This window comes from Orbicella franksi, chromosome 11 (genome assembly GCF_964199315.1).
Source record: "Orbicella franksi chromosome 11, jaOrbFran1.1, whole genome shotgun sequence".
Lineage (NCBI taxonomy): Eukaryota > Metazoa > Cnidaria > Anthozoa > Scleractinia > Merulinidae > Orbicella > Orbicella franksi.
This window is the reverse complement of record NC_138155.1, coordinates 16,894,717-16,918,523: the sequence shown is the minus strand read 5'-3', so window position 1 is coordinate 16,918,523 and position 23,807 is coordinate 16,894,717. Positions and strand designations below refer to the sequence as shown.

Genomic DNA, 23,807 nt, shown 5'->3' with positions numbered 1-23,807 from the left:
CTAGAAGGGAAAAAAGTAACTTTGTTTTTGTCCGGTGTAACCATGGTTTCAGACCAGATATGAGAATGTGAGTTGTGTCACTCACTCTCCTTCATATTTGGTACCGTAATTTCTGGCAGATTACCCGCGGGTAATGCGTTAATTTTCCAGTAAACTACCGTTGCTGCGGGTAATAGGGTGGTGCGGGTTATCTGATAATTTTTTAATCTTCCCGTAAGTATTTAACAGTAATTATTATAGTACTGACAGAAGATAAAACAAAGATAACAGGCATTAAATATACGCTTGCCACAAACCTGTGTAATGCCTCATTTGTTTAAACGAGAAACACGTCCTATCAACTCTTGTATTGTGCTTTATTTGCTATGAAATTCTTTTAAACGTTGATTGATTATAGCTGATGCAAGTCGGATGAAATCATACAAAAAAAATTCCATACAAACAAATTTTTCGCTACGCGTTTGTGCTTTGATAGTTTTCTTACCTTGTCAATTTCACAGCTAGTTTTTTTTTGCTTAGAAAAATTCTCACCTAAACCTTTTAACGTGTCTTTTATTGTGGAAAACACAAAGCCTAACTGAAACATGATGCCGACGTTTGTCGGCATGCATGCAGTGAAAAAATAGCATTGACTGTGATAAAAAAAAATGCTCGACGCATCAGCGAAATATTCCTAGCTAGCGCTGCCTTGAGTTATAGAGTATTTTCCCGTTTCAAGCAATTGCTTAGACCCAGTAGAACCTGAGATTCCATAAATATCTTGGTGATCTGTTGAATTCATGGCGCCGCATAATTAGTGGAACGTGATAAAAAATGTAATTGTCGGCACGAGTGTAAACAAAACACTGATAAGTGAAGAAATAATACAAAAATACTTGATGCATCAGTGGAAAATTTACAGTTAGTACTGCCTTGATTTAAAAAGTATTTTCCCATTTCAAGCGATTTCTAAGACCAAGTAGATCCCGAGATATTGTTTTTTTGAGAAAATTGCGAGCCGAATTTTACAAGTCCGTTCAACTCTCAATGAATATCAAAAACAATGGGTGTGAAAATTTACTAATTGCACGCTCCAACAACGAACGCTTCGCATTCTGTTAAGTCTTAAACATCGATACATTGGATATTTAACTTGTAAAATCAAACTTAAGAAAGTAATGCTGAGGAGAGTGCTTTTAACTGCCCTATTGGTGGCCAAGTAGCAGAAACTTTTATCTTATTCCAAATGGACACGAACATGAAAGGCTTAGTCTCGCTCGATCACTACAAATTTGTGAGTTCTCGAACTATTTAGCATAACTTTCTTTTGTTTTTTGGTGCGGGTTATCTGCCAGTGTGGGTAATCTGCTGAATCTTTTTTCTCATTTTGGCAAAAAACGACCGGTGCGGGTAATCTGCCGTGCGGGTAAACTGCCAGAAATTACGGTAGGTAGTAAATTTGGTTTTGTATTTGTGCTCTTAAAGTATTTGAAATTAAGAAAAAGAAAGACAGAGAGAGAGAGAGAGAGAGAGAGAGAGAGAGAGAGAGAGAGAGAGAGAGAGAATATCTGAAGAAGGAGCCTTGTGTGTGCAAAATTATATGTTTGATGAAAAATTCAAAATATGAGAAATGAATTAAATCAAACCAGTTGATAAGGTCATGGTCAAATGTCAAAATTTACACCAGTCAAAACTAATGCAATTTTTTTTCTGCTCGCTTGCTTTAGGTAAAATTAACACGTTAAGGCAAAGAAATCCCGGACTGCTGTTTCCCTTTCATTGTTAACTGCCGTAAGCATTTCCTTTCTGTTAGAACCTCAGTAGCTCGGCAGCAGGGTACATGTGGGTGCATGAAGAAAACCTGTTGGTCATAAAGAGAGAAAAAAAAAATCATAATCGAGGCCTGGATTAAGAAGAAGTACTGTAGCTGCTAAGCATCTATGCAGCCCAGGTTCTGTGGCAGATGTCGTTTCAGTTGTTTTTGTGGACAAAGGCCCTGCGAAATATCCAAATTCGGTATCCACTATTCATCTACAAAGCTTTGTAATGTAGGAGAGTCTGGCTCAACATTATGGCCTGCAAATTGACAGCGACTTTTGTTCGGCATTGGGGTATTCTGTTAGTAAAGTCAGAAATTTTATTCCAAGTTTCCAAATAGTGTCTGTGCAACCAGCATTGCAACACTTGCTTTCCGAGAATACCTCAAACCATCTGTTGCATGCTGCCTACTTTAGTTAACTACTTCTCTGTAAACAGCTTCTCTAATAACTGTGGTTAAGTTATGAAACCTCCGTAAGCGGTAACCGTAGAAAACCTCTCTTGAAAACACGGCATCAGTCTATTCTCTGTACAGAGAAAAATGTGCTATATCTACATGTAGTAATAATTGCATAGCATGGAAGAAAAATGTGTGATGTAGCTAAAAAAGAAAGAAATCAAAGTACCTGAAAGAGGCAATACCTTATGCTGTGTTTAGACTTTGACATTTTACTGAGGTATTAGAATTTACTTACCTGGGTAAACATTTTGCATGTGTAAATGGCAGCTGATGCTTTGCTAAATACCACCCAAGACAATAGAAATTAGTATAAATTGCCATTGATAAAGCGTGGCTAAATAATTGGTAACCAAGGTCAAGGTGACAGATATATCCACTTACAGAGCTCAGCATAATACTTGACTCTGGAGGTCTCTATGCTTATAACAAAAACTTGCAGAGAGTCTTGCTCTCCCTCATGCTTGTTGTGATGGTGAAGAGCATGAAGTGCCCAGTCTTCATACTCTTGGATCTTCTGCTGCTCAGTGGTTAATGTTTCATCTGTCTGCTTCCCTATATGTGATATGACTATGGTGAGAGTGCTAACTTCAGTTTCACCTTTTGAGGTGCAAGTGAATTTATGTAGAAACTAGTTTGAAAAAGAACTTGACACACAAAAGACAAAGACATACTAGACTGTAATGTTTCACTTTCTGCTTCTTTAATAAATGTAATATCATGGATCAAGTATTGAGGCATCCATAGAAAACATAATTTGTTTCCCTGATCTGATGTTTGTTTGAAATTACCAGACAATTTTCCTCATTGAATTTAACTCTTCCAGCCCTTAAATTGCGGGGGCTTTTTCTAATTCAATTATAGTAGAACCCCTATACCCATGTATGATATACCATTTGAAATCTATTGATCTGTGCATTCCAAAAATTGCATCTCCCATTCAACAACTACTAACAAAGACTAGTGATATCTTTGACAAACAATTGTTTGAAAGGAGAGAATGAAAGAGTTTGAGAAAGTCAGAATCAAGATAAATATTACTGTAGGTATACCCCTAAACTATACCTTATTTTACAGCTCTCAATGAATAACTTAATAACAAATGCATGAAATGCTCCGACCTTTTCTCTTATGATAGCCTGCTTAATATAGACACTGGTTAATACAATCAATGGACAATTTTGTGATCCAGGTGACAGCCTCTTAAACAAGGTTAACTTCTCCTTACAATCACTGGTTATCCTCACACTCTATATTTTCAGTTGTTACAATAATGTTCCAACTGTCCTCTGAAGGAAATATATGCCTATACCCTCTATAGGTTATTGTAATTTTATTAATCGGAAACTTCTGATTTAAGTTACAGACTATTTGTCTGGTTACATTGCCATGATTGAAACTGATAAGAGAACCTTAATTACAAGTGTGAGACATTTTAACTCTTTGAATAACCATAATGTTTTTTCAAGTTGAAGTCAAATTATATTGAGAATGCCTCTATTACTTTTAAAGTTTATGCTCTCTAAAGGTTTATGTCTACACAACACTTGTCATAACTTTTACTCTGTACTTTTGTTAGCATTCTCCTTTCATGGTTATAAACCACCATTATTAGACAACTTACATGTAATGTACTGGGGTGGCCTATCACTTTATCAATTTTAGAATCCCAGTGACCTTTTTGGTGAATATGTGTTCATTACAGTTATTTCTCTCAATTTAGACCTCTAAAAACTTGTATTTTAATTAATGAGGAGGGAAATTTAATAGTATAGGATACTGTGAGTGTACCTTATCGAGATAAAATTAAGTTAACAATCTGATTTTTGCATCCAGTAGTAACCTATTGACCACAAATATGCGTACTTGACGACTACAAAGTGGTAGTCTGATTACATGACCAGCTGACACAAAATGTGGTTTAATTTACAATTAAATCCTTTCAGAATCTCATTTGATTTTGTAGAGCTGTTAGCAAAAATAGGTTGGTCTGTGTCTCATGCATTTGACATTTGTCTTGGTTTCTACAGGCAAAATCTACATCTATGATCTGCGTAGTGGTTCTAGTCCTGTTAATACAAGATTGGCACACAAGACATCTGTTCAATCACTTTCATTCCAGTCATCAACTAAGGTAATGAGAAAACTTGTCTTGTCTTTTTTCAGATTCTCCCAGGATGGGTTCCTTGGAACACATGTAACCGACTAGCTATAATCTGTCAGATTGCCTTTAATTCCTCACTACCCATTTATCATAGTAAACTATTTTGCCCAATAACACAGTACAAGAACCCTGGCCTGGCTCAAGTATGACTTTACTAGCCAAGGGTTCAGTGTTGGAAGTTCATGCGTTTGATGCTGGTGGTTGAAGTTTGATAGTTGGTTGGATCTATAGATTGAGCTCTTCTTTCTTTTATGTCCACTTTATAAGCAGCTCACCTGGTGACAGACCATTTGCAAAGAAGTGGACCTGTAATATTATTGAGAAGGACAAAGAATGGGTCTTCATTCTTCTTCAGCAATCCCTTTAAAGTGTGATTTGCCATTTCAGCCTAATACTTGCTGCTCATCTTAGTATATAGATTTAGTCCAGCCTGAAAGCATAGCTCCTGGGCTGGGTTGTTCAGAGCCCGATTAAGCTAACCCAGGAAAAGGTAGAATTTTGATTTGAGTTTTGTAACTTTGCGGTGAGGTTTTCTGTATATTGGTTGGCTTTCTGTTTTGAGTTTTAATAATCACCATATACACAAAACAAAGCAGCAAAAAACATTTGTATAGAAGAAAAAGTTATAATTCGGTTAACTTTTAATCCTGGGTTAGCGTTAACTGGCTTCCGAACAATCCTGCCCTGTTTTCAACAAGTTAACCTAACATGAGCCCGCGATCCAATTGAAAACCAGCACATGCTCAGTGGTCAACTTCAAAAAAACGTGACCTTAATGAGCTGTAAACTTGAGCTCATGATATGGTCACGTGATACTGGTCAGTGGATACCTTGTTTTGACAGGTGTCAATGATTATAACATGGCTGTCCAGTATCAAAGAGGTACACGGTAAACCAAGGCTGTGTGTCCGTCAAACTATTATTTGGAGTATCGCTGCCATGTTGCGCAACTCCATCATTGCCGTCGTTTGCCGTCATCACCGTCGCCATTGTGCGTACATGCCCACGAGCAATACCTCTAGCCACGATAACCATGAGAAAATCAACTCATGGGTTTCCTTTTCTTTCTTAGATGAGTATGGGGCTCCACTTGGTGGCCCTTTGGGCTGCCGGAGCTCCGCAATTATTATTGTCCACTGAAATACTACTCAGTGTGGCCAGTGCCCAGGACTTTGTGAGACACTTATAGACACCCTTTTCACTTGTAGCTTGTGTACAAACATAGTAATGTAAGTTCTGTTTTCCTGTAGGTTAATAGTTTAGCAAACAATAAGAGTTCGAAGCCTGCAGTGTCAAACATAAAGCCAACAGCACAGCTGCCAACAGAACAGTCTGCAGTAACAACTGACAAACCCTCCACACCAACTGGCCAGCCAAAAGAACAAGATCATGGTGTTCACACACCTTTAACACAACAAAATGGAAATGACCAGGAAGATATTTTCTCACCTTTGAGGGAAAGTACGTTTTGCAATGTTTTTTTTTTTTAATTATTAGTATTATGTTATTAGTATTATATTAAGACCCCAGGTGGTGTGTGCTTTATTTAGAGGAATGCAGATGCTCTTCAAAAATAATTTGTATTACAAAACACTGTGTAACCCACTTATCCACTAATTAGTGGTTTAGCAGATGGCAGCCCCCTAAACCATTCCAATGATGCACTTTGCACTAGACATGGCAAAATCAGGCACCTACTCCAACAAGAAAGCTGCCTACATCAAAACTTTATGACAACCCTGCTACTCTTAAGTTACCTGCTCCTTCATGTACATCAAGAGAAGAAGAGAAGACTATGGTGAATGGTTAACCAAAATGGTGGAAAATTTGACAGGTTTAGAAAATTATTTTTACCTGCAAAATCATTTGTTCAAATCACAAAATATTTTCTCAGAAGTCCTTTAAGCAATGTGTAGATTCAAAAGAAAAATGGTAAAAAAAAAGGAAATTTGAACCTTTAAGAATTCTAAGAAAAAATTCTTTTCCCCATTTATGTTGTGGAAGTACCGTTTCTGTCAAGGTGATGTTATGCAAGCAAACTAGTGCAAATTGTCTTAAGGTAATTCCTCCGAAATAAAAGTGACAATAGATTTTTGTTCAAACTTTGTCCACTGAATATTAGTCATATGACAACTTCAATTTTGAAATAAAAAAGGGGGGTGCCCATGCTCATTAAGGAGCAGTGAGGCATTGAAAATGCCCCATTCAAATAAACATTTTAAGTTTGATTCAGACAGAAAGCTAAATCCTTGATTAAAAATTTGAACCAAATTTCTTGACGTGGTTACCGACTGCAAAATAGAAAAGACCACATTGTATCTGCTATATTTCTTATTTATTCAATTTTCAGCAATAGAAATTAGATCAGTCTTTTCTCATGCAAAGCTTATGATTAGTTGATTACAATGACTGGAAAAGAAATTGGGGTGCCCGTGGTTGTTGGTGAGGTAGAACCATTTTTCAACTGACAGAGCTCAATATCAAGGCAAATCCGCCATGTTTTCAATATGCGCGTGCATGAGCGTGCGCTAATGACGCCATAAATTATGCGCAGCAAGGATGCGCGATGCAAATGTGAGGAATGACCTTAAGTGACTTGTGTCATTAATCTGGTTGCATTGTCTTGTCACTCAGGTTCTAGATATAGAAGATTGATTAATGTTTATTTCTCTAGATAAAACTTCTGTAGTAGTTGACAACAAGGAAACTACCGTACCTGGTTCAGATGAAGTGTCTCTCTCTAAGAACTTCAAGGAAAACAACCCACCAGATGGTAAAAAAATATCACTTCATTTATATGATTATCAACATTATACTGTAACAAAGAAAGGTTGCCAATGATTGTCAAGTCATAGGGTTCCTCTGGTTATCAAAATAAGCGTGCATTGTCTGTTGGTGACACAGCCATCAGATTTAACACTTCCAACTTGATCTGCATGGCACAACTCTGGCCTCAGTGCAAAGTTTGTCAGTTTATGGCTAACCTTTCCTTTTGATACTTAAAGCAGATGTAATTTTGTCTTGTCATTGACTTGTTTTGTAAATCTCTTAAAATTATCAGGTACAGCTGCAATAACTTGCAGTTGCAATTTTACAAGGACTTTTTTGAGATGTTAAAAAAAGAAAATCTGTTGTAAAGACGTTCATGTAGATATTGTATAGGAATAAAATTGTTGTTTTATTTTGTGGTATTACAACTGTATGAACCACAGATACATTTAGCATTTTAATTCTAGTTGTTTGGAAGGTTCAAGTTAAGGGCAGAACTGACAATTATGTTTATGCAGTCAGCGGGAATAAGGCAATTGATCATTTCTGTCTCAATTATTAGTTGGCAATTTTTACATAACTTTTCATTTTGTCATAACTTCAAGGAGGTTGTACTTAAGGAAGTATAACACCTAATCAACTATAACAAGAAAAAAATCTTATGGTTCTTTGGTGGATTTTACTGACTTGGGAACTTAAAGTCAGTTAGGGTAGTTGTTTTGTTCTCTTGATATTACATGCATGCATGCATCTCAGTGGTCACAGGTGCCTGTAGTGTTTTTTTTTTCAGTGGTCACAGGTGACCATTATGTTTTTAGTTTTTGACATTTCAGTATACTTGCCTTGACCACTTTATTTGAATTTGTGCAGTGTAATTACAAGAACCTCGAAAACGTTGTTCAACATATTGATTATTTATAATAGTCATATTAAATTTGACCTACAAATAAATGTTATTGTATGAAGTTTATTTGTGGTGTTATTGCCATGTAATGCTTTATGGAATTAAGTTATTTGTGGATACTTCATGGGGGTTAAAAATCATTTGAATTATGAATAGTTGAAATTAAGACAAAGAGTTTAATATGATTGTTTTAAAGAAACCAATCAAATGTAGCTCTATCCATTATTATAAAAACTACCTTAGAAACACTTTATTGAATAGAATTAAAACATTTGGTTGAAATTTACTCAACTTTTATTTTGTGTTGCTATAAATATAAGGGATATCATGTTGGCTTCACTCAGTTGTTGGCATATGTCATGTAGAGTTACAGTGTAGACTCAACAAAAATGTGAAAAAGGTGTGTTCTACACTTGGCGTGATAAAATTTTGGCAGTAATTATTAGCAAAGAAGATGAGTAGAGGGAGATCATCCAACATATATTTCAGACAATACTCTGGTATATATTGTTCTATTATTTGTTTTTTAATGTTTGCCTAGTACTGGTCAAATGGAAGTTGTCAGTCTGAAGTCAAAACTTAATTCTTAGTGCTCAGTGCTTTTGAGAATGGAGAACTGATTTTTGAAGCTTTTTTTTTCAAGTTTTAAGTTACATTATGATATATGAGCTTTGGAGTTTCAAGTTTTGAGACCCTTAAAGAATTTTTAGAGGAAATTATGTATTTCCCAAATACACATAACAGTAACTGTAGCCACAAATGACAGTCTTAAAGCACCACTCAAAGTTGTTCTTGACAGGAGTCATGCCGTAAAATTCATGGAGGTATCCTTACGAGAAGTTGACATAACCTACAGATAGTCTGACTAAACACACAGGAAGTCTAATAATGGGAAATGTTGACTAGCTGTGACGATTCAACAAGAGTGGAAACAGCCCTTTCTTTCAAGAAGTTGACTTGACTGTGAAAAAATGGGGTAGGAAACGTCATCAAGTTGTCACAGATGACACAAGTGGGCACAGCTTGTTCCTTCTGGAAATTTTATATGAAGCACATGTCCAGACTAAAACTATGCATGCAAACAAAGCATGCATAGTTTCAAAGCATTATACACCACTCTACAAGCATGTGCAGACAAGCTATGCATTTCAGATAATGTGTGAGCAGTAAGCAAAAACACTCTTGGAAACAAATAAAACTATGGATGCCAAGAATGCATGCCTCATTCTATTAGGGTGTGCAGAAAAGTGATATATTTTAAGCAAAACATTCATGGGAACAAAACTACTCACACATACAAAACAGAAAAAGGACATACTGGTAATATGAAATGTATACCTCATTCTATAAGCATGTGCAGCCAATTGATATGTTTTAATCCAGAAACTCTCATGGAAACAAGTAAAACTATGTGCACATTCAAAACTCAAAGGTGTGTGTAAACTAAGCTCCAGAAGAACCTGCTTAAAAAACCCTACGAAACAAACAGAACCCATGCTATGCATACCGTGATCAATAATATTATTGTGTGTGGACAATTGATACGTTTTTAGGGAAATGTGCATTCTCTCTGTAGCTCCAGACAAGAAAACTCAAGAACTCATTCTCAAAGCCTCTGCAGCAAATATATTATGTATACCTGTGCATTCCTCATTCTTAAAAGCTGCTGGGGCAAACAGTTTCAAATACCCCCTAATTTTATTGTTCTTAGAGCAAAGGTTGTGTGTTAAAAAAAGTCATTTCTTCAGAGAAATAGACCTAACACATGCTATTTCACCTCAACAACGTGTATGGTCAATTTACTCTTAAGGATAAAATGTCCCATTTGGTGTAAAATAATCAAGATTTGAATTGCATTTCAACAGTTATACTTGATGTGAAATTACAATCTGTAAAAACAATAATTGAGATGGAATAGCATCAGGTTGATTGAGTCTACTTCAGTTTTACATTTTTTTCAAAGTGATGCACATGTACATGTATTTTTTCTAGTCTCTGAAGCCACTCATTTGTTTATTCATCTGTGAATTGCACAATTACCATGTAAAAATGCAGCCTGTTGTTTTATATAGAATTTGTTTTGTGACAATGCCATAGTTTACTTCAGTTTCTTTGGATGACTTGTTGAACTTGAATATTCTCTATCCAAGAGTATCATTTACAATAAATTAACTTTTTTCCATTATTTTAAGGATTAGGAATATTCTCTCCAGTTGGAAGAAACTTGCCTGCAACAACTAGCAGTCAGTTGCATCATGGTGATGGAGTGACTGGCACAGAAAATAGCAGTGTACAGTTAGGAAGAAATTCACCAAGGACACTAGGAGTAGTCACAACAGCTGCAGCAACACCCACAGCCCCTCAAAATGTCAGATTATCTGCTGCCAGTTCTTCCAAAGACCTGAACAATGCACAAGATCTGGTACCAGACTCTAGTACCAGATCCTTTGCTGACACCTCACCTGGTGTTACTGGGAGAGTACATTTAGAAGGAGATGAAAGACAAACATCAGGAGAGTCACCACCTGGATCTGTCAAGAACAGCACCATAAGGCTGGCACAACAGGTATGTGTGTTCACTGACGTTATTAACTATAGTACAAACTAACCACAGAATATGTATATATTGTAACTCTGTAAATTTAGCAATGGTAGGAGTCTGTCAACTTACAAAGACTTACAGTACTAGCAGGATTTCTTGAGTGTTGAATAATTCCATTTACCTCAATTAAAATACTTCTCTGTGAATTTGCTTTCTCCCTTTTGGTGCTGTGATCAACAAGACAAATTTGCTTTCAGAGGTTTAAATCTGATTTTACATATTTCCAATTTATTGAACTCTTTGCAAAAGTTTAGAAATGTTACATGTACCATCCAAGTCATTTCATCAGGCAATTCTAGTCTCTCTTCCTCCTTTTCTTTCTCCAAGCAGAAAGAGAAGAGACTCTCTCTTACAACGTATTACACTTGTCTTATACTGTGACAATGACAAGCACAAATTTGTTTGATGTACATGTACATATATATATATATATATGTCCATGGACACTCACATAAGCATTGTATGGGTCACTGTTCTTGATGTTAACAATACGACAACTCTTAACCAGTAGGACATTCTATTTAGTCTCCATCCCAGGCCCGAAAGCCAGCAGGTGGTAACACAGGAACACCTGATGAGCCTGTGAGTCAGACTAAGGCAGCTGTCACTACAGGAGAAACAGGTTAACGACTAAATTTACACAGTATAGCATGATCATATACAATAAGTGCCCCCTATGTAAAACCAGCACTTTGTAGCCTCCTCTTCAAACAGAAAAGCTATGAACCAGTTTAGGTTTGCCAAATTTTAATGGCAGAATTAACTGCCACTACAGTTCATTCTGCTAAATTTGGCAGAATTTCAACCTATCCATATTCCACTTTTTTCTCTTAAGATTCTAACCTTCCATCAAAATTCAAATTCAAATTTCACATGCTTCCCGCTCTAATTAGGCCCCTGTTTTATTCCCTGGTCTACTCACTAGTTAAAAAGCATTGTTGATGTATTTATCTAGTGGGCACAAATTTATATGTTACAATATTTTTGAACTATGGGGACATATTGTTAACTAGTACTTCTACTAAAAGTGAACTCAATCCTAAACTACATGTAGTATTCCACTTTAAATTAAAAACCTCCCTCTCTCTGTTATACCCTTTTCCTCTTTAAGCTCCCCTTCCATATTGTTCAAAATGAAAATTAATATTTTCCTTCAGGATGCTTAAGAATTTATGATTAGTAAATAAATAGTTTTCAGAATTTTCAGTTTACATGTAGTTACCTACATGGTAGCAAGAGTAAGGAGTGGGTAAATTTAAGACCAGATTTTAATCAGTGAATACTGGTAAGGCTGACGACAAAACAGAGTATTACCATTAAAAAATGGAAAGGAAGGATTCAACTTAGAACTTGAACTGGACACGGAAATTGGAGTCAATAAAAGCTTCTAGTATGTAGTGAATTTGCTGTCAAACTCTCCTTCAAGGCTGAGTTTGTCACATTGCAAAGATTTATTCAATGGTAGTTTAAATTTTAAACATTTCCCAGTAATCCACTATCTTGTTTTCTTTTGATCTGTCAAAGAACCCTGTATGATTCCAGTTTTCTGCTTCTACAATGGCATCTCCAGTTTGCCTAGAAATACCTTGAAAGTTTTAGGCTTGCCTTAAGAGCTCTCCACAGCTTGCAGAAGCCAAGAACTGTACATGTAGGCAAATACAAGATAGTGAGAGATTAAAAAATTTAAGATTGTTTTCTAATTTTTCATTACTTTCACTAGATCAAAGTTCTATATTTGATAGTGCAAAACACAGTGTAGATCCTTTACCTAGTGTTGCTGTTGGGGTGGCAACAACTCCTGTGGCTGATGAGGCTGCAAGCACTGCCAGTAATGCGGGATTATTACCATTTCAAGTACAGTTCATTAAGAATTTGATTGATGAATCACTGGATGAGTTCAGGTATGACTGGGGACAAAACTGTGTGATATTAATACAGTGAGAAATACTTCCAATGTAGATTAAAAACTCATTTACAGGATATCCCTTTTCAGCCTGTCATGAAGACGATAATAGAAGGGAAATGGCAATGAGTAGCAATTTTACTCAACATTCGAAAATTCTCAAATATGAACCAAGTCTGCAAAAACATGCAAGAGTTATTGCTTACAAGCTTAGTTAATACAAAATACTGTAATGCTGTAGACATTTTCTTGAAATAAAGGGACTGAACTCACTTGTGTATTTGTCTGCAAGGATACAGTCACCGATCATGTTTGTGTACTAGGTTATTGATGGGTTACCTATTCCCTTCTTTTCAAAATAAGTCTTTGGACAAATATTTCATGGTAATGAAAATGAGTTTACTTTGTTTGAAATGCATGTGAAGGCCAAACTCATTTTCATTGATCATGAATGGCTTCATGCGAAGACTTCGAGGCATCTCTTAAACACAAATCTATGACGACCTGCAGCATACACTTACAGCTGATTAACTGGTCACAAGTTATGTAGTGTATAGTTATCAGAGCTGTCCCTTAGGATCGAATTCCAAGCAGTTTTCCCAGTTACTATGGTTTAGAGTCCTCACCACCATTATAGAAAACTAAACATTGGAGACTGAAAACATTCTATGTCCCTGGCTAGCTAGCTCAGAAATATGGCAGCATCAACAAATGCGGGAAATTACACTTTCTAAATAAACATTTGAAGAGTATAGAGTCATACTATTCTGTCCTTTATTGTTTTTTAACTCTTGGGGTAATTTACCTGTTTACCACTAGGAGAAATAGTTGCCCTGAAACCTCAGGCTCCTTCTGTCTGTAACAAAACATTGTTACATACACGTTCATGATCTTCATCAAGTGTAGGTGAAAGCTATTGTATTATGGCAAATTCATCAGGGTTAAATAAATGTGTTGTAGATTGCCACAAAACTCCATCCCTAGTTCTTTTGTTTCTCTGCCTACGTAAAAAAAAAAATAGTGTCTGGTCTGATAGTATTGTACTTAATGAAACAACCTTTTTCTTTCAGGATGGCTTTACACAGAGATATTGTGAATGTGCAGGTTGAAATGCTTAGACAGTTTCAAATTCAACAAGTGAGTGGTAATATGCACTGTATTATTAATTATTGTATTATGGGTCACACCTACATCAGTGACTAAATTCCAACGTCTGTCCACCTGAGAAAATGAGGGAACAGAGAGGTTAACATAGGACATCGGTTGTGATATGTCAATTCCAGGCTAATGTATTTTTAGAAGTCTTGAAAATAGTAGGAATACTCTTCCTTTTGCGTCCTTATGGTGCCTTCCTATGGTGATCAGGGAATTTTGAAATGGCGGTACACAAGGAAATAACTATATTGTTAGTAAACACCTTCAACCAGGACCAGCTGAGAGTTTTTAACACAGCACCATTTCAGACAAGAAATCTGAGTTTGTTATTGATCTCTCCAGTCATGTTCAAGCAATGTGACCATTTTTATCCACTGGAATAGACAATTTAGGTTGGCTGCTGATTTAGAAACATCCAAATTTGGATTTCAAAGTTTGGTCCAATGAACTCAGCAACAAATTATATCTGAAACTTTGAACCTGGTGACAGAAATTATTTTCAATCAACCCGCCAGCTCCGCATTGGAGACAAGACAGTTCTGTACTGTTTAGTGACTACAATGATTGTACACACAGTGTGGATGACTCAATTATAAAGCAAGCAATGGCAAAAATACATTTTTTAATTAACTCAGTGACAGATATTATTACAACACAATCACACTGCAATCGGGCTTTGTAGAATGCTGTCTGCACCTCAGTTAATCATTGTTAAACAGAGGAGGAAATAGCAATTGAGAAACAATTTTAGTCAGCTTTTACTTTCAGGAGAAATAAACTTTTCAGGTTCTTCTGTGAGGTTTTCAATAAAATGTTGAAGGACTTTTGACTGTTCTTTTTTCAAACGTTGGCTCTTGCATTGGCTTTTTTGTTGTATCTTTTCTTGAATATTAATGTTTATCAACTTGCAGTTGATAAAGGTGCACATAAGTTGTTATAACAAATTTGGAAGACTGTTCAGAGCAATTTTAGGTGTAGAATTATGGTTAGCATGTGTTCATAGTCAGTGTGGTGGATGTAAGAGGCCTGGCTTGAAGGAGTCTGCTTTTCATGGTCTCTATTGACTCACATTTCTGGATGGTATTCGTGATGGCTAAATTGATCACAACACTTTCTGTTAGCTTTTTCCATATACCCACAATCAACTGGTGCCTGTTTTATGAAGCTCGATTTGGCATAGAAATTTTCATAGAGCTCTACAACTCTACTTTTTTGTCATCAGTTTCCCCCACGTGTTGGAAAGATACATTACCTCCTACTTCATAGCTTTTACCGTAGTTGTGTATTGTTACTATGGTTACCTGCCTATTTTGTAACATTTGATTTTAATTTGTAGCATATTCCTTGCATATATCTCACATATATTAAAGTGCTGTTACAGTTTACAGTGTTTTAATTGTATTCAATTTAAAATTCTGTATTTGTTTGATTTACCCTCTACCATCTACGCTCTACACTTCATGGTTCTATGTATGGGTGTAAAGGCTTAGAGTTATTGTAGCAAATATTAAAGCGAATGGGGATTCTTTAGTGTTATTATGGTTTACAGTATTTTAATAATCTTTTTAATGTACAATTCTGTACTGCGTTTACCCTCTATGCTCTATGCTTTTTGTTCTACCGTCTACCTTCTACTCTCTTTGTTCTACCAGCTACTCTCTTCAGTCTATGCTCTACACTCTACGATCTACCATCTGCCCTCTAAGTCCATCTACGCTGTACGTTCTACCAGCTACTCTCTTCAACTACGCTCTATTCTCTACAATCTACTCTCTACCCTCTAAGCCCATCTATGCTCTACTCTCTACAGTATGTTCTACCAGCTGCTCACTCTATGCTCTATGATCTACCATCTACCCTCTAAGCCCATCTACGCTTTACTCTCTGTGTTCTACCAACTACTCACTCTACGCTCTACCATCTACCCTCTAAACCCATCTATGCTCTACTCCCTACATTCTACCAGCTACTCTCTTCGATCTACGCTCTACGATCTACCCTCTATGCCCATCTGCTCCGAGGGTTTTAGAAATTTTTCAATTTTTTTAAAATTTTGTTAATTTTTTAAGACTTCTTGTAGTTGTAAGCTTTTTTGTTGATTTCTGAGGCGTTTCTTTTGTCTGAGACTTCTTCAGGGAATGATTACAACTAACACTGAACAGCATATATAGCACATTAGCGTGCCTAAGTTTAACTTCCCATGGAGGTGAATAACTGCTGAAACATGCTGTAAACGGATGTTACAAGAAATGCCTTAATACATATGTTATTGCGTGTTGTTATATTTTGGGGGCCATACGATTACCGCTAATTGTATGGCCCCCACAAAACATACTATTTACATGTACAAAGATGTGCTAAAGTAGTAGTAGATTTATAACTGACAACACAGTCTAAGTCTGGTAATTGTCTCTGGATAACCAGCGTGATGTTAGTGGTTCTGAGTTGAACCATTTATTCAAACTTGAACTGAACAGCAATCTCTATGACAAATTACGACCCTAAAAACTAGTAAACAACATCTCCATGTGGTCGCAAAACATCCACTAAGTGTTCAAAGTCACATGGCCTAAGTATTTGCACTTTTTGAGTACACTATAACAAAATGCCCTTCACATCAGCTAGCGTGACTACAGTTAGATGTAGATTTAAAGACTACAATTTTACCATTGTGTGATTTACGTTTTAGCGAAAGCCATTTAGTACTGTTACTGCATTTAATCTCCCTGAATAAAGGAAGTAAAAACCCAACTGGGTAACCGCGAATCCGGAGGTGCTTCCAGAATTTCTCGCTTTTCACTGAAGGCTTTAAACGTGGTGCTATTTCTAGTATAGCACATAAGCTTGCCTCTAATAAAGGCCCTCTTGTTGCTCGAGGGATGTCTTTTTTTAATGTTTTAATTTTTTAATCTTTTTTTAATTTTTTTGTTTAAGTTTATGGCATCCATAAACTGATGTTAATGAGACCTGAGAGACAATATCTCAAAGACAGGCACACACATTCTGCATTGTAACACTTTATTTCAGAGACATGTAACACTATGAACCTCGTGTCACGCTCATAAGTAAATCCCAGTAACATAGGTAACGTGCCACCAATTCCTGATCTCAAAGTCCATCAGGGATTCCCAGTTGAAAACAATCACCCCCTTTGGATATCACAACAAACCTTTCATTTCCTAAGTAAAGCCACTGTTATCTACATCTGTAAAAGACAGTGTATCAATGGTTCCAGTCATGTCTCTCACGTGTCCACCTCATGTCCCTGACCTCTAGTCAAGCACACACTCCTCGTTGTATTCAGTCTTCTCGTTTGTGCCGATCCTTCGCTACTGATTTTTCTTTTTCTTATTTTTTTCGTTGTGGGATATGGGCCTCACCCCTGGAGGCAGGTCTGGAACTTTTATTCCAGGGTGGCTACCCCCGGTACCACCCGATCTGTACTCCCCCAGGAGGGCCCCCTTCCTGGGCCCCTACTCCCCAGTCATCCTTCCCTGCCACCCAAATTTTACCCACAGCCAGTGTGTTATTTCCTAAATGTAGTATCGTTAGTGGAAGCTCAGACCAGGCCTCGAAAGAGGATCATTAATAAACTTTATTATGTTGTGGGGGCCATATGGTTAGCGCTAATCTTGTGGCCCCCAAAATATAACAGCACACAATAACATGTGCATTAAGGCGTTTCTTGTAACGTCCGTTTACGGCATGTTTCAGCAGTTATTCACTTCCATGGGAAGTTAAACTTAGGCATGCTTAAATCATTCCCTGAAGAAGTCTCAGATAGAGACAAGACATGTTGGAAATAAACAAAAAAGCTTACAACTGCAAGCGGTCTTCTTTGTGCTGCTCACTAGTCTTCATCAAAAAAATTGAAAAAAAAATTAAAAAATTCCAATAACATTCCAAGCAGATGGGCTTAGAGGGTAGATAGTAGAGTGTAGAGCATAGATCAGAGAGAGTAGCTGGTAGAACGTAGAGAGTAGACCATAGATGGGCTTAAAGGGTAGATGGTAGTTCGTAGAGCGTAGATCGTAGAGTAAAGAGAGAAGCTGGTAGAACGTAGAGAGTAGAGCGTAGGTGGGCTTAGAGGGTAGATGGTAGATGGTAAGATTGTAGAGTGTAGATCAAAGAGAGTAGCTGGTGGAACGTAAGGAGTAGACCGTAGATGGGCTTAGAGGATAGATGGTAGATCGTAGAGTGCAGAGCATAGATCAAAGAGAGCAGCTGGTAGAAAGTAGAGCGTAGATGGGCTTAGAGGGTAGATGGTAGCTCGTAGAGTGGAGATTGAAGAGAGTAGCTGGTAGAATGTAGAGAGTAGAATGTAGATGGTAGAACATAGCGTAGAGCATAGAACGTAGAGGGCAAACTCAATACAGGATTGTACATTAAAAAGATTATTAAAATACTGTAAACCGTAATAACACTTAAATATATGTGAGACAATAAAGAAAGCCAATAAATTACAATTACAAAAATTACAGCATCGCAGATGATCGAGAAACTCACACTTGCAACCCAATATTTTTATCACTCTACTGGTTTTTTAAGCCTCTAAACTAGTGTAGAGAGTAGTCAAAAATTCTTGAACTGATAGATGGTGGAACAAGCAGTGTAAGAGCTTTAAGAGCGTAGTGTGTTCACCGTAGATGGAAGATCATATAGCATAGAGCATAGTCAGGGTAAACTCGATACAGAATTGTAAATTGAAAACAATTATTAAAACACGGCAATCGGTAATAACACTCAACATTCCCTAAGCAATATAATATTTGCTACAATAACTATACGCCACTACACCTCAACGGTGTATGCATATGCGAGAGAAACAGAACTTAAAGATTCAAAATACTACTGTAGAGTTAGAGCTCTACGAAAATTTTTACAACTAATCGAGCTTCATAAAACTGGCTGGGTATACCCACAATCAGTTAATCAAATTTGCAGACTTTTGCTGCTTTTAAAAACTGAAACTTTGGCTTTAGAGATATTTTCTGAGTTTTTTCCAATACCCCTCAAAAATTTGATGCTTGATTGGCCTGCCACAACATTATTTTTGTGATTAGTTGAAATAAAACATGTGAGTATTTTGGAAACCATTGAAGCATTTTATGTAGCATGTAACACGTACAAAGAAGTGCATCTGAGTAATTTTATTGAAAATACAATAAAAAAATTGATGAACCTGCTCAAACATTTCGTGATTTATGGTCACTTATGATGTTTTGAAAGTTCTCACATTGCACTCGCCTACAGCTCTTGCAATTTTGAGAACTTTTAAAACATCACTTGTACCCATCATAAATCACCAAATGCACTCGCGTTCATATGATTTCCTATTTGTATTGTATTGTAAGTAGTGTAATTAGCTGCATTGTACTGTAAGTAGTGTAAGTAGCTGTATTGTATCGTAAGTAGTGTAAGTAGCTGTATTGTATTGTAAGTAGTGTAAGTAGCTGTATTGTGTTGTAAGTAGTGTAAGTAGCTGTATTATATATATTTGTAAGTAGTGTAAGTAGCTGTATTGTATCGTAAGTAGTGTAAGTAGCTGTATTGTATTGTAAGTAGTGTAAGTAGCTGTATTATATATATTTGTAAGTAGTGTAAGTAGCTGTATTATATATATTTGTAAGTAGTGTAAGTAGCTGTATTGTATCGTAAGTAGTGTAAGTAGCTGTATTGTATTGTAAGTAGTGCAAGTAGCTGTATTATATATATTTGTAAGTAGTGTAAGTAGCTGTATTGTGTTGTAAGTAGTGTAAGTAGCTGTATTATATATATTTGTAAGTAGTGTAAGTAGCTGTATTGTATCGTAAGTAGTGTAAGTAGCTGTATTGTATTGTAAGTAGTGCAAGTAGCTGTATTATATATATTTGTAAGTAGGTAAGTAGCTGTATTGTATCGTAAGTAGTGTAAGTAGCTGTACTGTATTGTAGGTAGTGTAAGTAGCTCTACTGTATTGTAAGTAGTGTAAGTTGCTGTACTGTAAGTAGTGTAAGTAGCTCTACTGTATTGTAAGTAGTGTAAGTTGCTGTACTGTAAGTAGTGTAAGTAGCTGTACTGTATTGTAAGTAGTGTAAGTTGCTGTACTGTAAGTAGTGTAAGTAGCTGTACTGTATTGTAAGTAGTGTAAGTAGCTGTACTGTAAGTAGTGTAAGTAGCTGTATTGTATTGTAAGTAGTGTAAGTTGCTGCACTGTAAGTAGTGTAAGTAGCTGTACTGTATTGTAAGTAGTGTAAGTTGCTGTACTGTAAGTAGTGTAAGTTGCTGTATTGTAAGTAGTGTAAGTAGCTGTATTGTATTGTAAGTAGTGTAAGTTGCTGTATTGTAAGTAGTGTAAGTAGCTTTACTGTATTGTAAGTAGTGTAAGTTGCTGTATTGTAAGTAGTGTAAGTAGCTGTATTGTATTGTAAGTAGTGTAAGTTGCTGTATCGTAAGTAGTGTAAGTAGCTCTACTGTATTGTAAGTAGTGTAAGTTGCTGTATTGTAAGTAGTGTAAGTAGCTGTATTGTATTGCAAGTCAGGTAAGAAGCTGTATTGTATTGTAAATAGGAATAAGTGTAAGTAGCTGTGTTGTAAGATGTGTAAGTATTGTAACACGTGTAAGTTGCTGTGTTGTATTGCAAGTCATGTAAGAAGCTTTATTGTATTGTATTGTAAGTAGTGTAAGTAGCTGTATTGTATTGTAAGTAGTGTAAGTTGCTGCACTGTAAGTAGTGTAAGTAGCTGTACTGTATTGTAAGTAGTGTAAGTTGCTGTACTGTAAGTAGTGTAAGTTGCTGTATTGTAAGTAGTGTAAGTAGCTGTATTGTATTGTAAGTAGTGTAAGTTGCTGTATTGTAAGTAGTGTAAGTAGCTCTACTGTATTGTAAGTAGTGTAAGTTGCTGTATTGTAAGTAGTGTAAGTTGCTGTATTGTAAGTAGTGTAAGTAGCTGTATTGTATTGTAAGTAGTGTAAGTTGCTGTATTGTAAGTAGTGTAAGTAGCTCTACTGTATTGTAAGTAGTGTAAGTTGCTGTATTGTAAGTAGTGTAAGTAGCTGTATTGTATTGCAAGTCAGGTAAGAAGCTGTATTGTATTGTAAATAGGAATAAGTGTAAGTAGCTGTGTTGTAAGATGTGTAAGTATTGTAACACGTGTAAGTTGCTGTGTTGTATTGCAAGTCATGTAAGAAGCTTTATTGTATTGTATTGTAAGTAGTGTAAGTACCTGTATTGTATTGTAAGTAGTGTAAGTTACACTGTACTGCATTGTTAGCAGTGTAACTGACCGTATTGTAAATTGTAGAAAGTGTGAGCTGAAAAGTCATACTGAGGGACATCTGGAGTTGCACCCAGAATACTGTACAAGGAACACTGCTACCTATGGCAATGAATAATGCTACCTATTTAGGAGGGGGCAGCCGTTGTCAGGACTGTGGTGCTCTTTCTGGCTTTCACCTGTGCAAGGCTTCTTTATTCAGACTGTAAAATGTATTAACAGCTTTTAAGTGTGTTTACCATAAGCAAGACTTTTGCTAACTTTATGTTCTAGACATGTTCATTGATTTACAAATATTATTGTTTTACAGAATGAGTTAAAAGGGATGCTTGAAAAATATTCTGTTAATGAAGCACTGGTCACAGAGATAGAGAGACTAAGAGAAGAGAACAACAGGCTTAAATCCAATTATTGAAATGGTAGGTGGACATATTGTGCCACACCAACTACTAGATGTTTCTGCAACAACACAGTGGCTTGAAATAAACATTTACCAATGACCCCATTTTTTAATTATGTTTATTTCTGTTCGGAAGTTAGTAGTGTTATTATTGGGCCTTGGTTAAATGATACCAGATAGTTTGTTTACTTAGTTTGATAGCTAAGGTTGGTATGAAGCATATATGTTACAAAGAGGTAATTTTGATAGTAAATATAACTCCTTTTGAAAGCAAATTTGGAACTCTGGTATTGCCAGAAACTAAAATGCAGTAATATTAATGGCAGCCTTTTAAAAGGAAGAATAAATACATGGAGGTCTACTTTTAACCTTTGTATTTCCTAGAGGGCAATAACTTCTGGCAAGCTTTAAATTATAAAATCAGCCTCTGTATCACACAAAAGAGGTGATTAGTACAACTAGGTAATAAAATAATGTAGTTTACTGTAAATCCTAGAATTAGCGCCTCCCCTCAAATAAGTGCCCCCTTTGAATAAGCGCCCCTCCTATCGGCCAAAATTTAAATAAGCACCCTCCCTCGCATAAGCAACCCCCTCCCCTCTCCCCAATTTTGTGGATGAGTAATAAGACAACAAAGGATGTATAGTTTTCGTCATGTAGTATTAGATTTGTGCATTGTTTCAGTTTGTAAACAGGTTAAATTTGGAAAAAAAATTACAAGCACTAATGGTGCCGCAATTTAAAGTTTAGGATCAGCTTTTTATGTCGATGAACAGCTTATGTTGTTGCAGATGATGTATTAAAAAAAATGATCATGTCAGGCCATGATTTGGGAAAAATTAAATAAGCATCCCCCCTCCCCTCGATTAAGCGCCCCCCTTGAATAAGTGCCCCCTGCCTTCTCCTAAATTTGAAATAAGTGCCCCGGGCACTAATTCAAGGATTTACGCTACTCAGAGAATGGGAACAAATTGTCTACTCTGTAAGGACAATCATGTGATTCTTTTATATCTCCCTACATCACAGTTAAATTTCAGCAGAATTGACACTTGGGAATAACCATAATGGGTAGCCACTGGGTCATGGATCACAACTAGTTAGATTTGTTCCCCTCCTCGTTTTAATACTGTGTGGCTCTCAATTTTTGCGGTTCTAAGTTTTGTGTTTTTTTTTCCACGATCTGCAAAATTATACAATACAAATATCACAAGTATGTTCTTGTCGCTACCATCTATCTAAAACATCTCTTTCATTCAGAAACAAAATGATGAAATGAGAAATAAAAAAAAGGTTTACAGGAAAGGATCAACTGAAGGTACTCCACTAAGAAGAGTATTCTACAATTCTGCACAAGAGCATGATGCAATTGTGATAGAGTGACACTGATTACTGGATTACTGTGTTTTACAGATCTACATGTTATTTCATTTGCCAATTGTACATGTATGCTGTTTAATTAACAAATGTAAAAATGTTGTTAGAAATTTCAATTAATCACAACTTCCTGAAAATCACAAAATAATACCCAAGAAAAACCAGTCATTTCACAATCGCAAAAATTAGTTCCCGCAAAATTGCTGATTTGCAAAAATAAACTCCTGCAAAAATTTAGTGCTTCATGTTAACAGCAGCCCTAAGAAGTACCAATGAGATAGGTGTAGTGAGAAGTACTTTTTCTGGTTTGCATCCATCTGTGGTGCAGTCATTTTCATATATTTCCGGTGAAATATTTAACTTGTCTTTCTAAATTAAAAAAACATTATTCAGTAGAGACAAATTAGTGATCCAGTTGGGTGCAAGGGAAATGCTTGCATTTTTAGTTGTCAGAATTTTGTATATGATCAGTTTCTATACAAAACTAGATTATTTTCATCAGCCATATATATGTTTCAAAAATGTTTCAAATATTACCTATGTTATTTTACTCCCTGTAAAGTAATTTAATTTAAAACCAAACATGTACGAGGGCATCAATGTTGTGGTTCTAAACAAACATTCAAGAGTTTCCAAGTTTTCAATAAGGAAGAAGTGATTTAAAAACATCAAATGCTATTTTAACTATTTAAAAATGGGCTGTGAAGTATTTTCATAGGTCACAATGCTATTTTGTAAATAAAAGGTAATGTTGTAGTTTATCTGGTTGTATTTTTACACTGTAGCAAAACAGGAAGTCAGCAATAAAGTGTTTCATGAAAAAACTTCACTTTATGTGTTAAGGTTATTAATGGAAAATTCAATCCAAGCCCTTAAAAATAACTGACTCATCAGTTAAAAAAGGAATAACTTAGCCATTAACCTTGAAAACTGGTATTTATGGGGATGAAATTGTTAATGCAAGTCACAAGGCGAGTGTCACATTGTGAATCACTCTACACCCCCCCCCCCCCCCGCCCGCCCCG

General features: G+C 36.2%; 2 protein-coding genes across 4 annotated transcripts in view; both read left to right on the top strand.

Moving 5' to 3' along the window:
• The window catches only part of LOC145503088 (protein NEDD1-like), a 52,842-nt gene that overhangs the window by 16,130 nt on the left and 12,905 nt on the right, over positions 1–23,807 (top strand). The window contains exons 7-15 of one of the 3 annotated variants that reach the window (XM_081482526.1): positions 4,285–4,388; positions 5,669–5,879; positions 7,093–7,191; positions 10,284–10,657; positions 11,219–11,315; positions 12,414–12,594; positions 13,667–13,733; positions 21,319–21,427; positions 22,666–23,782. In XM_081482526.1, the coding sequence (XP_081338652.1) occupies positions 4,285–4,388; positions 5,669–5,879; positions 7,093–7,191; positions 10,284–10,657; positions 11,219–11,315; positions 12,414–12,594; positions 13,667–13,733; positions 21,319–21,423 (1,238 nt within the window). In that variant the 3' untranslated portion in view covers positions 21,424–21,427; positions 22,666–23,782. Of the gene's footprint in view, positions 1–4,284; positions 4,389–5,668; positions 5,880–7,092; positions 7,192–10,283; positions 10,658–11,218; positions 11,316–12,413; positions 12,595–13,666; positions 13,734–21,318; positions 23,783–23,807 lie in introns of those variants that run through there. The other 2 variants (XM_081482528.1, XM_081482525.1) reach the window with 2 other exon arrangements.
• Positions 1,127–23,807, top strand: part of LOC145503133 (uncharacterized) — a 403,728-nt gene continuing 381,047 nt past the window's right edge. Inside the window, exon 1 of the mRNA XM_081482598.1 lies at positions 1,127–1,425. The gene's annotated coding sequence lies outside the window, so the exon portion shown is untranslated. The remainder of the gene's footprint in view (positions 1,426–23,807) is intronic.